Source organism: Phalacrocorax aristotelis, chromosome 8, assembly GCF_949628215.1.
Source record: "Phalacrocorax aristotelis chromosome 8, bGulAri2.1, whole genome shotgun sequence".
Lineage (NCBI taxonomy): Eukaryota > Metazoa > Chordata > Aves > Suliformes > Phalacrocoracidae > Phalacrocorax > Phalacrocorax aristotelis.
The window spans coordinates 23,201,648-23,212,764 of record NC_134283.1 but is presented as its reverse complement, the minus strand read 5'-3'; the positions used below and the strand labels follow the sequence as shown (position 1 = coordinate 23,212,764).

General features: G+C 58.3%; 1 protein-coding gene across 3 annotated transcripts; it reads right to left on the bottom strand.

The window, feature by feature from the left end:
- Window positions 1–832: 832 nt before the first annotated feature.
- Window positions 833–10,014, bottom strand: EXOC3L1 (exocyst complex component 3 like 1). Of its 3 annotated transcripts, XM_075101898.1 has the most exons (14): window positions 9,849–9,987; window positions 8,690–8,850; window positions 7,423–7,449; window positions 7,230–7,311; window positions 6,293–6,953; window positions 6,011–6,128; window positions 5,759–5,884; window positions 5,551–5,651; window positions 5,012–5,122; window positions 4,761–4,890; window positions 3,649–3,771; window positions 3,142–3,297; window positions 2,586–2,710; window positions 833–2,101 (listed from the first exon to the last, which is right to left on the bottom strand). In XM_075101898.1, the coding sequence occupies exons 1-14, from the start codon at window positions 9,889–9,891 to the stop codon at window positions 1,915–1,917; spliced, it is 2,151 nt and encodes a 716-aa protein (XP_074957999.1). In that variant the 5' UTR covers window positions 9,892–9,987; the 3' UTR covers window positions 833–1,914. The 3 variants fall into 3 exon arrangements, with proteins under 3 accessions (XP_074957999.1, XP_074957998.1, XP_074958000.1); XM_075101897.1 differs by having other exon boundaries at window positions 7,230–7,449; window positions 9,849–10,014; XM_075101899.1 differs by lacking the exons at window positions 7,230–7,311; window positions 7,423–7,449 and having other exon boundaries at window positions 9,849–9,940.
- Window positions 10,015–11,117: the final 1,103 nt, after the last annotated feature.

The following is an 11,117-nucleotide window of genomic DNA, read 5'->3' as shown; positions in this document are numbered from 1 at the left end:
CATGGCTTGTAGCCAGGCAGGGCAAGGTCCCCCTGCTGTCTTCTGCCAGCTGTGGGCAGTGGTGACAGACCAAACCTGGCACCCATCTACGCATGTGGGGATGTGGGAATGTGCTAACGAGAGGCACCCTGGGGTGCTTGGGCTACCACTAATGAGTTGTGTCAGTTCTCACTGTGGAGTGGGAGAGGGAGAGCACTGCAGGGCTGTGGTGGGGGGCACAGGGGGGCTTCTTGTGGGCACACAGCTGGGGTAGCAGTGGGGCTGGACATGTTGGGATGGTCACCAGTGCCTGTGGCATGGGAGGTCACCCCATCCCTAGGCCTGTTTCAGATCTATTGGGGCACCGGGGCTGGTTTTCCATGTGGCTGTGAAGCCCTGGCCTCGGACAGTGCCGGTCCCAGCTGGACGTTCCCAAGACCCAGGGCCATTCCTTGAACCTGGTGCAGGTGAGCATGTCCCAGAGCCAGCTGGGGCAGGTGGGGAGGGCAGACACCTTCCCAGGTAGGCAGGGGCCCATGGCCAGCATGGAGAGCTGGGCAAGTGCACCGTGAGCCCTGGGGAGGACAGTGCTGAGGTTGGCATCCCACCACCATGGCAGCCGCCTGAGCCCTTACCCCAGGGCTGCATGCTGGGGAATAGTATGGTACTCTCCTCCTGGACACAGGGGGTGTCTCTGTCATCCCCCGTGTCCCTGGGTGATGCTCCCAGGGTGGTACTGGGTGCAGGGAGCCATCCCTGGGGGGATACTGGGCATGGGGATGGATATCCCCCCCACTGTGCCACCCACATGCCCTCATCCCTGCCCTGACCCACTGGGGAGCCGAGCCTGGATGCTGGCAAGTGATTGCAGAGCTCAGACCTTTATTTCTGGCAGTGGTGCTGCACGAGGATAACAGGATTTGGCCTGTCACAAGGCAGGAAGCATGGCAGAGCATGGAGGTCTCCCAGGGTGCTGCAGGGGCTGGGCACAAGGATGCAGGCACAGAGGCAGGCTTTGCTCCTGATCTTTGCACGGCACCCGGGGAGGAGATGAGCAAGGGCTGGACAGCAGCAGAGGTTGTAGGGGGAGCCAGTGCCCAGGAGGAATCATGGGACAGGAGGATGTCCAACACACCAGACACAACCATGCTCTCCAAGAGGCTGGAGAGTCTTGGACTCCAGTCCTGTCTTGGATATTGGCAAAAGAGCCAGGGCCAGGAGTTGAGCAGGTCACTCAGAGCTGTCCCTTCATGCCAGCAGGGTCAGGGTTGACAGCACTACCCAGTGAGGGACAGCGAGGCCCCTGCTCCTCTGCAGCCATGAGATGTGATGAGCTGTCTAAGCTGCTTTCCTCCATCCATGCCAGGCCCAGGCTGATGGAGCTGCAACACCAGACCTCTGGGCTGAGCCAAAACAGAGGAAGACCTCATGTGGCTAAAACCCTCCTGGCAAGCCTGGGTATAGCAAGGCTCCAGTTTGTCTTGGAGCTGGGGTGATAACAGGCTCCATGGCCAGGACAGGCTGGCTCAGAAGGCTGGCTGGAGACTCAGGGAAACCCAAATATTTCTGCAACCCCATGGAGGCATGGACTCACCCCAACTGCAGACTCCTGACCTTTGCTCTGCGGCTTCTCTTTCTCCTGCAGGCAATAGGCCAGACCAGAGCAGCCCTCAATTACTGCCTCAGCAGGCCCTCAAAATAGCTATGGGTTGATTTTCTCCTGACCCAGGTCTCCTGCGGCTGGTGCTTGTAGGGGACAGTCAGCTCAGCAAGGCAAGACCAGAGGAGGATGACACGTCTCCTGACTGTCCCCACACAGGGCAAGGTGCTGCGTGTCGGGGATGCCACGTATCACCTCCGTTCTCCCCACAGGCAGCCTCAGAGATGTCCTGTGTGCTCCATACGTCCGTGGGGAGCAGGCTGGGGGATGCTGTGTCAGGCACACTTGCCCTTGCGAAGGCAGAAGGGCAGCTCCGGCGCGGGGACCAGGATGGTGTTGAAGATGGGTCGGTAGCTCTCGGGCAGGACCTGGGGGTGCTGCGCCATCATTTCCAGTACCATGTGCCGCACCTCCTTGGAGACGTCACCCCGCAGATCCAGCAAGGTGGTGATGTGCTCATCACTGGGCAGAGAGCAAGAGGTAAGCCCAGGCACAGCCGGCCCATGGCACCATCCACAAACCTCCCACAATCCAGAGAAGCTGAGCTGAGGCTAGGAGAGAGCTGGTACTTTGCACCAGCCAAACTTTAAAATGTGCTTGAAAAGAACCCCACAAACCTTGTTAATTTGGTTTTGGCATTTCATGGGTTTTGGCTGATTCTGACATTTGGTGTTTTGTGATTTCTCAAGCTGGTTTTGGCCACCAAATACAGACAGGTGAATGCCACAGCAGAACTGCTTTTTCCTTTACATCTTTGCCCTTGGGACTTTGCAAGAACCCCTCAAATCTGGAGCATGGGAAAAGGAAACCTCAGGGAGGTGGGGGAAAAAGCCCAGGTTTCTGCCTGCTCTGCAGCGTAACCTCATGGGGTCCAGTCCAAGCCTGGGTCCCCCAGGCAGACTCACACCTACCCCATCTTGTGGGATAGCAGAGCTGGGCTTCTTACCTGACATCGGGGTACTTGGTGATGAAGCCCAGCACCTCCAGGCTGAGTAGTGCTGGGTCTTTGAGGCAGATCAGCTCCCGCAGGGCAAACACGGCCTCCAGGCTCTGCTGGCTCTGGTCCAGACCCTGAGAGGGAGAGTGGCCACATGTGTCACCGCGGTGGCTGGTGAGACTGGCGTGCCCAGTCCTCAGTGCCCACGCGGGGACCTGGCCCCTTGCAGCTGGTGTCTCCCCACTCAGTGTGTCACATCGATTGGGGCTGGCTTACCCCAAGACGAGATGAGGCTGTGCAGCCTTGCCGACCCATGCTGGGCAGGGTGGATGGTTCCCCAGAGTCCCTAATCAAGTCAGTTCCTCCCAGTTTGGCCTCACAACTGCCCCAATGTAACAGCCCCATCTTGTTCATGGGCTGACGTGCCCTCCCCATCTGCTGTGGGCTGGAAGGGAACAGGAGGGTGCCAGAGGTGAGCTATGAGCTCCTTGCACCAAACTTGCCATGTGATGCTCCCCTCCCATGGCCCAGTCCCAGCTTCCTGCAGCAGCTGGGCACCTCTCACCAGGCCACAGAAGAGCTCCCGGAGCTGCGTGGCATCCTGCAGCAGGCGGTCACAGAACTGGCCCCGCTCTTCCTCGTTCTTGCACACCATCTTCTTCTGCATGAGTGCCCGCAGGTACTGGCTCGCCACCAGGAGCTCGCTCTCAGCCAGCAGGAGCTGGGCAGGGGAGAGCTGTTAGTGCTGGGCATCACCTGGGTGTCAGACCTCGATTGCCCAGGGGAAGGCAGAGAGGAAAGGGGCTGGATGCAACACCAAGCCTGCTGAGAAGCCTCCTGGCCAGAGAAAGTAGCTGTGAATTTGGGGAAAACCCTGAATATCTCTGTGTGACGGTGCCCTCTGGTCTGCTCTGGAGGATATGGGCTTTCTGGCAAACCCAGCAGTGACTGCATCCCCACTCCCCTCCCAGCTCCCTGCTGCCTCTAGGCTGCATCCTGCACCCCACCATGGCACCCAGCTGCCCAACCTCCTTGCCCTACAGACAAGCAGCCATTCAAGGACACCCCATACCGTGAAGATGGGTTTCCTGACATGGGAGAAGTCCTTTGCATACTTGTCAATCACTTCACACATGCTGCTGACGAGCTGGGACCCAAAGAGCCACTTGCGGGAAGGCAGCTGCAGGCAGAGGGGCTGAAAGAGGCAGAGGAGCAGCATACAGTGCCCTGCATCACATTGCTCTCACAGCAGCTGCCAGCCGCAGGATGGCACGATGTCCCACAGCCGCTGCCTGGCAGCACGGCAGCTTTGCCTGGCAAAAGCCTCAAGCCCTGCTGCCAACCGAAAGTCAACATGAAAATGTAAGTGGTCTAGATTATGAAATTATGGAAATACACGGGGGCTGTCCTGCCCTTCCACCCAGAGATCCACATTTTGGAGCTTTATCTGGGTTATGATGCCCCACCGTGAGCAGTAGCTGGGCAACAAGCTGCTCCTCACACACCTGCTTTTGGCCCGTCCTGCTGTGATTTTATTTTTAATTTCCACTCCTCTCCACTTCCCTTGTGGAGACATAACACGTTTTTGGCTGTGGGCTTTGACCTCCTACTCCTCCCCTGTTGTCCTTGCCTGTCCCCCTGCCTGCAGGCAGACACTCCCTCTACGTCTCTCCTGGGGCCATGGCAGTCTCCATGCTGCCCACAAGCGTTTCACCCTTTAGCTGCTCCTTTGTTTTAATGGCATTCAAGCCCTAAATAGCAATGCCATTAATTATTCCAGATTTTTGGTCCAGACTCCAGGAAAGCTAAATTTGACTATGCTGGCAGGAAATGACTCGGGCAGTCACACACAGTCTTGTATCCTCTGCACGGACATTGCCTCTGTCCTGTTTGGTTTTCTGCCATGAAACAGCCATAAAAAGGAGCACGTGGCAGCCTGGGAGGGCTGTGGCTCCTGGTCTCTGTCAGTTAGTGCTTAGGCGGCCACAAGCCATATGTCCCAGCGATACAGGGTAGTGCTGGCTGGTGAGATGTCTGCAGGACGATAGCAGGCCACAGGGTATGTGGTGGGGATCCTGGGCAGGAATAAACCTGTGCCTGGGGTGGGTGGAGAAGTAGGGCTGTTCTTGCTGGGGCCTGATTTGTTGCAGCCCTACCAGCCTTGGGGGCTGTGGACAAATGTACCTGCAGGTCCAGGAGCAGCTCCTCCAGCAGCAGTTGGCAGGCTTTCTTCTGCATCCTGTCTAGAGCAGCCCAGAGGGACATGGGGACTTCTCTGCGGGCGGTGTTGGGGTGCAGGGAGGACACAGAGGAGCTAGGAGAGAGAGAAGAAGGGAGGGGACAGGTAGCTTGGGAAGCATGGTGGATATGCTGGTCCCACATGGGGATGGGTAGTGGCATTGCTATGAGACCTACAAGGTGCTAGTGCACATTACCTGAGAGCCAGGTTGTTGTTGAGCATGGCCAGAAGGTAGGAGACATAGTACTTGGGTGCAGTACGGTCCTTCTGGTGCTCCTTCCCACATTGCACTAGGGCTTCCCGCAGACTGCAACACAGCAAATCAACCATGATGGGCGGGCAGAGCCCCAGATGTCTTGCCACAGGGACCTGGAGCTGGGATGCTCTTGGGGGCACATGGAACTCCCACAACCCTCCCAGCTCACTTGGCTCTTTGCAGCTCCTGCCACCAGGTTGGAGAATGACAGGTTGTTGGGTAGGGTGGGACAGTGGGACCCATTCTGGACCCCTCAGGAGAGCAGGGCTTGGCACTACTGGAGAGGTGCTTGGGGCAGCAAGCCCTGCAAGCTGGTAGCCCCACAGGCTGAGATAGTAGCCCCACAAGTAGACAGCATTCTGTGACCTGGATGAGCGCTGGATGTCCCATGGCTGAGACCTCCACCATCAGCCTACAGTACTTGGCCATGGGACTCATGGTCTTTGAGGACAGGCAGGGGTGTAAGGGGCTCCACTGACCGGCCCAGAAATGCCTCGAGCTCCTCCAGGGCCATGTTGTAGACCTTCTGCTGCAGAGAGTCTGTGATCAAGGAGGCTACCTGGATATTCTCATTCAGCATCTGCACAGGGAGAGGAGAGCGGAGGTGAGTCAGTGGGAGGCTGCAGGCCACGGCCCACTTTTTGGGGAGTCTCAGCATGGCCATGCCCCATAAGGTTGGAGACCCACCTGCATTACAATGACGGGCAGGGCTGACTGGAAGAAGCCCTGATGGTCCATTTCAGGTTCCTCTTCCCTGAACCATTCCTTGAACTCCACCTCCAGGGTCCTCTGCATCCACTCGAGCACGCTAGCCTGTGGGATGGACACCCACCACAGAGAGCCCAAGAATTCAGATACCAAATCCCTCTAGACCCAGTTGCAAAGCACAGGAGCGAGGTCAGTGGGTCCCCATACCCAGTGCACATCCTGCTCACTCACCTTGACTTTCACGACGTATTTCCTCTCTGTCTGATCCACGAGCTCAGGGGACATCAAGGGTCCCAGAGCAGAAACATCCACTTCTGGGAGAAGGTCAGGGTGACCCATCATCTCTGGGCTGGAGGGCAGAGGTGGGACAGGGCTGGGAAGACCTGTGTTTTCCAGCAGTTCCTACCTCTCCCTCTGTCCTCCTGGTGGTCACCCCCAAGCAGCCGAAGCCACTCTCCCAGCCTGCCTGCCTGCTGGCAGACAACCCGACTGGGTGCTGGGGTTGGTGCTGACCTGCAGTACACACGAAGTGCCCACTCAAGGAGGAGGAAGAGTGCCTGTTTGTCCAGGTCCTCTCGGAGGATGTCCTGGAGGTGGCTGATGAGGGCCTGGTGGTAGGTGGCAGTGCAGACGCTGAGGATGTTGTAGTGAGCTGGGACGCACTGGACCATCAGGTCCTTCACCACACGCAGCTCAGAGACAATGTCCTTTTGCAGCGCTGCCAGGTGCCTGGCCAGCCCCGGCCCCTCAGCGCCCACGTGGGTGGCATGAAAGCGGGCTCCTGTAATGGTCTCCTGGAGAATGTGGTAAAACTTCTGCCTCCAGCCCTTTGGGCGGCCAGGGGGCAGGAAGGTGGCCTCCAGGAGCAGAGTATCATCTATTTTTTCCTCACGCTCAATGATCCTTACAGCAGTGACAAAAAGAACTGGGTCCTCGCGCACCAGCCGCAGGCTGCTGCCCACGATGTCCCACAACTGCTTGGCCAGTCTCTCACTGAGCTCCTGCAGGCCACCAAAGTAGGACAGCACAGTCGCCTGGGCACTAGAGAGCCCACGGAGGTGCAGCTGGGAGAGGATGTCATCCCGGAGGTGCTCCATCATCATGAGCGCCGCGTGGGCCTCCAAGAGGTGCTGCCCATGGAGCAGCTGCAGAGTATGGGAAAAAACCTCGTGGACTGTGGGAGAGGGAGGAGAAATGCACCAGGGTCATGGGCACAGGTTAGCAGGGAGATGGTGAGGGGAAGGGTCTGAGATCTGGGGAACACTGTGCTGGATCAGTCCCTGGGGAGGCAGTGGCATCTCCATCCACAGAGACCTTCCAAACCCAACCAGCAAAGCTGGAGCAACCATCTCTAGCTTTGCCACCAGCCCTGCATGGAGCCCAGGGTTGGACTGGAGTTCTCCCCAGTGCCTTACAGCCCAAATCCACAAGGACTGGGCCAGTGCCTTACCCGAGAACAGCTGGGGCAGCACCTGGACCACCGAGGCCAGCTGCACGTGCTCCGCCATCAGTGCCCGCATCTGCTGGAGGCCCTGGAAGCGGTCTGCACTGTCGAGCAGGGCCCGCTGTGCAGCCCCCAGGTCCTGGCACACGCTCTGCACCTCCTGGGCCGCTGACCGCAGCTGCTCCAGCCCCAAACTTACCCCCTCCAAGTAGGACTGGACGGTTGACTGGGGAGCAGAAGAGGATGGAGGGGAAGTGGAGAAGCTCTCGCAGTCTGGAGGACTCACACACCATTTGCCCCAGCCTTGCCAGGTCTCTCTCGCATGCACTCTCCCAGCCACACAAGGTCACATCTTCTCTGTTACACATCTATCGTGCCATCGTATCTCCATGATGACCCCACCCCATCAGACCCAAGCACACCCAGCTTCAGGAAACCCACTCCAGCAGCAGGAATGGCTCATGTCACCCCTTTTGGGTAAACTGAGTCATGGTGACTATTTATGGGGTGGGGGACAATGGCTGCCGTGCCAGAGATAGGAGAAAGGCATCACTTTGGGGTGACCAAGGCAGCAGGATGAGCAGTAACCAGAGGTCTCCTTTTAGTTTTAAAAGATTACTTTGCTTCTGCAAAATACTTGCAGCCCAGAGGGCTCCTGTGTGCTCCCCAAGGCATATCAATGGCATGAAACACCTCAGTGGCCATATGAACCCTCCTCCAAAATGGATTTCCATCTTTTCCAGCTCTGCAGCAGCACTGCCACATCTCCATGCCTTGTCTGCCCATTAAACTCCTGGGCCCTGGTGCCAAGAAGCACTTTCACCAATTGTCACCAGAAGCAAGGTGTTTACTCTGAGGCCACATCACTTAAAACAAGTTGCCTCCTGGACAATTGACCCACATTCAGGTGGAAGAAACCATCTCCAAAATAATCAGGAGAAGGTTGGGGTGCTTGGATTGATCAGACCTTGAAGTTAATTGTTCCTCAGGTTATACAAAAAGGGTTCCCCGGGCAGGAAGGTGCGCACAGAGACTAGAGACAGCCCTTATGGATGTGTGTGGAGAAGGAGTTTCTGCTGCAGGATCTGCAGGCAGTGGCAGGTTGGAGCTCATTGCATCTTCCCAGGCGTGGGGAAGGGGAGCTTTGGTGCTGGGATGGGGAGTGCTGACTCCCACAGATGGGATGTGCTGAACACCCTCGGTGTTTTGTTTTGAAGGATGGATGGCAGACTCATTTTAACACTTCAGACACTACCCAGGGGGAGGGCAGGTGGAGGGGGGGGAGTTTACTGGATCTTTCCCCACAGACAACTGCATTTCTCCATCCAAGCGCCAGCCAAAGGACAAGATTTTTCCAGAAGTGGGGGAAAAAATGGATGACTCAGTGCAGAAGAGGGGTCCCTGGCTGAGATCCCTGCCTGGGGAGGCTGCAGGCGCACTCAGGGTGGGCTGTGGCAAACACCCACCTTCAGCCGGGACTGGATGGAGCTGTTCCTCTGTGTCTCTCGGCTCCGGTACTGCCCAAGCCCCTCCAGTTTCTCGGGGCAGTAAAACACCGCTGAAGCCCATTTCAGAGCAGCTCCTCTCGCCAACTTCTCAGCCTTCTCCGCTTCCGGCCACTCCTCGTCTAGGGACAAAGCCAGGGGTTAACGAGCACAACGAAGCCTCTCCTGGCAGGGCAGGAAGGGCCCCCGAGGCCAGAGGCAGGAAGCTGGCTGCCAGCCGATGTCCAAGCACACCCAGGTGTGGGAAGCCGGACAGTGTGGCAGCAAGCGTGTTCTCCTGCAAGGGCCCTGCGCCAGATGCCACCAGCGTGGACCGGGGATTGTTGCAGCAGCCGTGGTGAAGGCTGCCCCAAGGAGAGTCACCCAGCCTGCCAGCTCAGGCAGTCCCCCAGGCCCAGCGCACATCCCCATCACTCCCACCAGACACAACACTGGGTTGTCTCGGGTAGGGGTCCAATGCCACTCGGGAAGTCCTCAGCAGGGCTGAGGCTTTGGCAGTGAGTCAGCAGGAGGGATGGAGAGATGGCAGCTCTCCCATGAAGGACAGCCAGGCCCAGGTGAAGACGGCAGGCTCCTGGTCTCTTGAAGGCACCCACGCAGCTGTGGGTGGCCACGGCATCCCCCCTGGGCACAGGGTGCAAAGCCATGCCAAAGGCCTTCTGGCCAGAGCAGAGGGCTGAGAAACAGCGCAGTTATCACACGCCAGCCCCCATCCCCAGTGCCTGCTTCATCATTTCCCACTGCTCCATCCCCAGCAACTTCCCAACCTGGGGCTCACCACAGCCCCACAGGGATGTCGCCCAGTCCTAAGCAGGAGTTCCGGCTCTGCTGGGGAGCCTGCCTGCACAGGCACCCTAGCGGACTGGGGGCTTTGGAGGAAGCCAGCAGCTTTGAAGATGAGCTCTGCAGTGAGCAGCACTGCTCCTAGCGCAGGTCAGGAAGCAAAAGCTGGGCTTCCACCTCCTGCAAGAGCACAAGGCATCAGCCCCAGCACAGGGAAAAGGTCCAGGGGTGGTAAAGCAGAGGGCGGGGAGCCCCCAAAACACACTACGAGCTGTAGCACCCCTCCCCTGCCCAGCACCACCAGCTCCCCGGCAGGTGGCTGCATCGTCCCCGTTACCTCTGGGGCTCATGGTGCGCTCGTCCTCCGCAGACATGCCCATGGTCTCCAGGCTGTGCAAGCTGAAGGGGCCAGGGCAGGGCTGTGCAGAGGAAGCCGGCAGCCGTTTCCTCAGCTGGAACAGCCGCGCTCCTCATGGCTTCATTGTGTTCCTGCAGCCACGCTCAGGACGTCAGGAACAGGGGGCAGAGGGAAGGGGGGGGACACGGGAAGGCGCTGTGGCTGCCGCAGGCCTTGGGAGTAGAAATCTCACCCTGTGTGCCCTCCTTGGGTCCCCCTGGGCACACAGCCCCTCCATGTCCTCCCAGCACTGCCCCACTCGCAGCCAGCCTGGCTAGAGGAGGACAGACGGGCACCTGGGGAGACACAGAGGGATGCTGGCCCAGGACAGAGCTTCCACTGCACCGTCCACAACCATAGCAGGAGCACAGCTGAGGACAGAGCAACCGGGAAAGGGTCTGCCCAGGACAGCCTAACCGAAGGCAAGAGTGTGGGGAAGAAGGGACGGACCCTTCCCAGCTGGGGCTGGACCTGGGAGACATCCCCTGGCCACAAACCGCCTTCACCAGGCACCGGTCAGAGGATTCTTTAATCTATTCATAAATGTCGTGGATGCAGGATTTGAAGGAATACTAATTAAGCTTGCTGATGACACAAAACTGGGAGGAACTGTTGACAATCTCAAGGGCAGAGAAGCCCTGCAGACAGATCTGGACAGGCTGGAGAGCTGAAAAATCACCAACCATATGAAGTTTAACAAGGACAAGTGCCAGATTTTGCACCTGGGGCACGGCAACCCTGGATATACATACAGGCTGGGGAACGAGAGGCTGCAGAGCGGCTCCACAGGGGGGGACCTGGGGGTTCTGGTCAACAGCAAGTTGAACATGAGCCACCAGTGTGCCCTGGCAGCCAGGCAGGCCAACCGTGTCCTGCTGCATTGCAGCTGTTTGAGGGAGGGGATTGTCCCGCTCTGCTCCGCGCTGGTGCGCCCTCACCTCGAGTGCTGTGTGCAGGTTTGGGCACCACAGTACATTAAGGATACAAAGCTACGAGAGAGTGTCCAGAGGAGGGCCATGAAGTTGGTGAAGGGTTTAGAGGGGAAGCCATATGAGGAGCAGCTAAAGCCGCTTGGTTTGTTCAGCCTGGACAAGAGGAGACCGAGGGCAGACCTCATCGAGGTCTACAGCTTCCTCACAAGGGGAGGAGGAGGGGCAGGCGCTGATCTTTTCCCTCTGGTAACCAATGACAGGACCCAAGGGAATGGCA

Coding starts and splice junctions, on each gene's coding strand:
- EXOC3L1 (XM_075101897.1), bottom strand. CDS start 9,891: ATGGGCATGTCTGCGGAGGACGAGCGCACCATGAGCCCCAGAG. Junction 7,450..8,689: donor CCATCCAGTCCCGGCTGAAG/GTGGGTGTTTGC, acceptor TCTGCTCCCCAG/TCAACCGTCCAGTCCTACTT. Junction 6,129..6,292: donor GCACTTCGTGTGTACTGCAG/GTCAGCACCAAC, acceptor TCTGCCCTCCAG/CCCAGAGATGATGGGTCACC.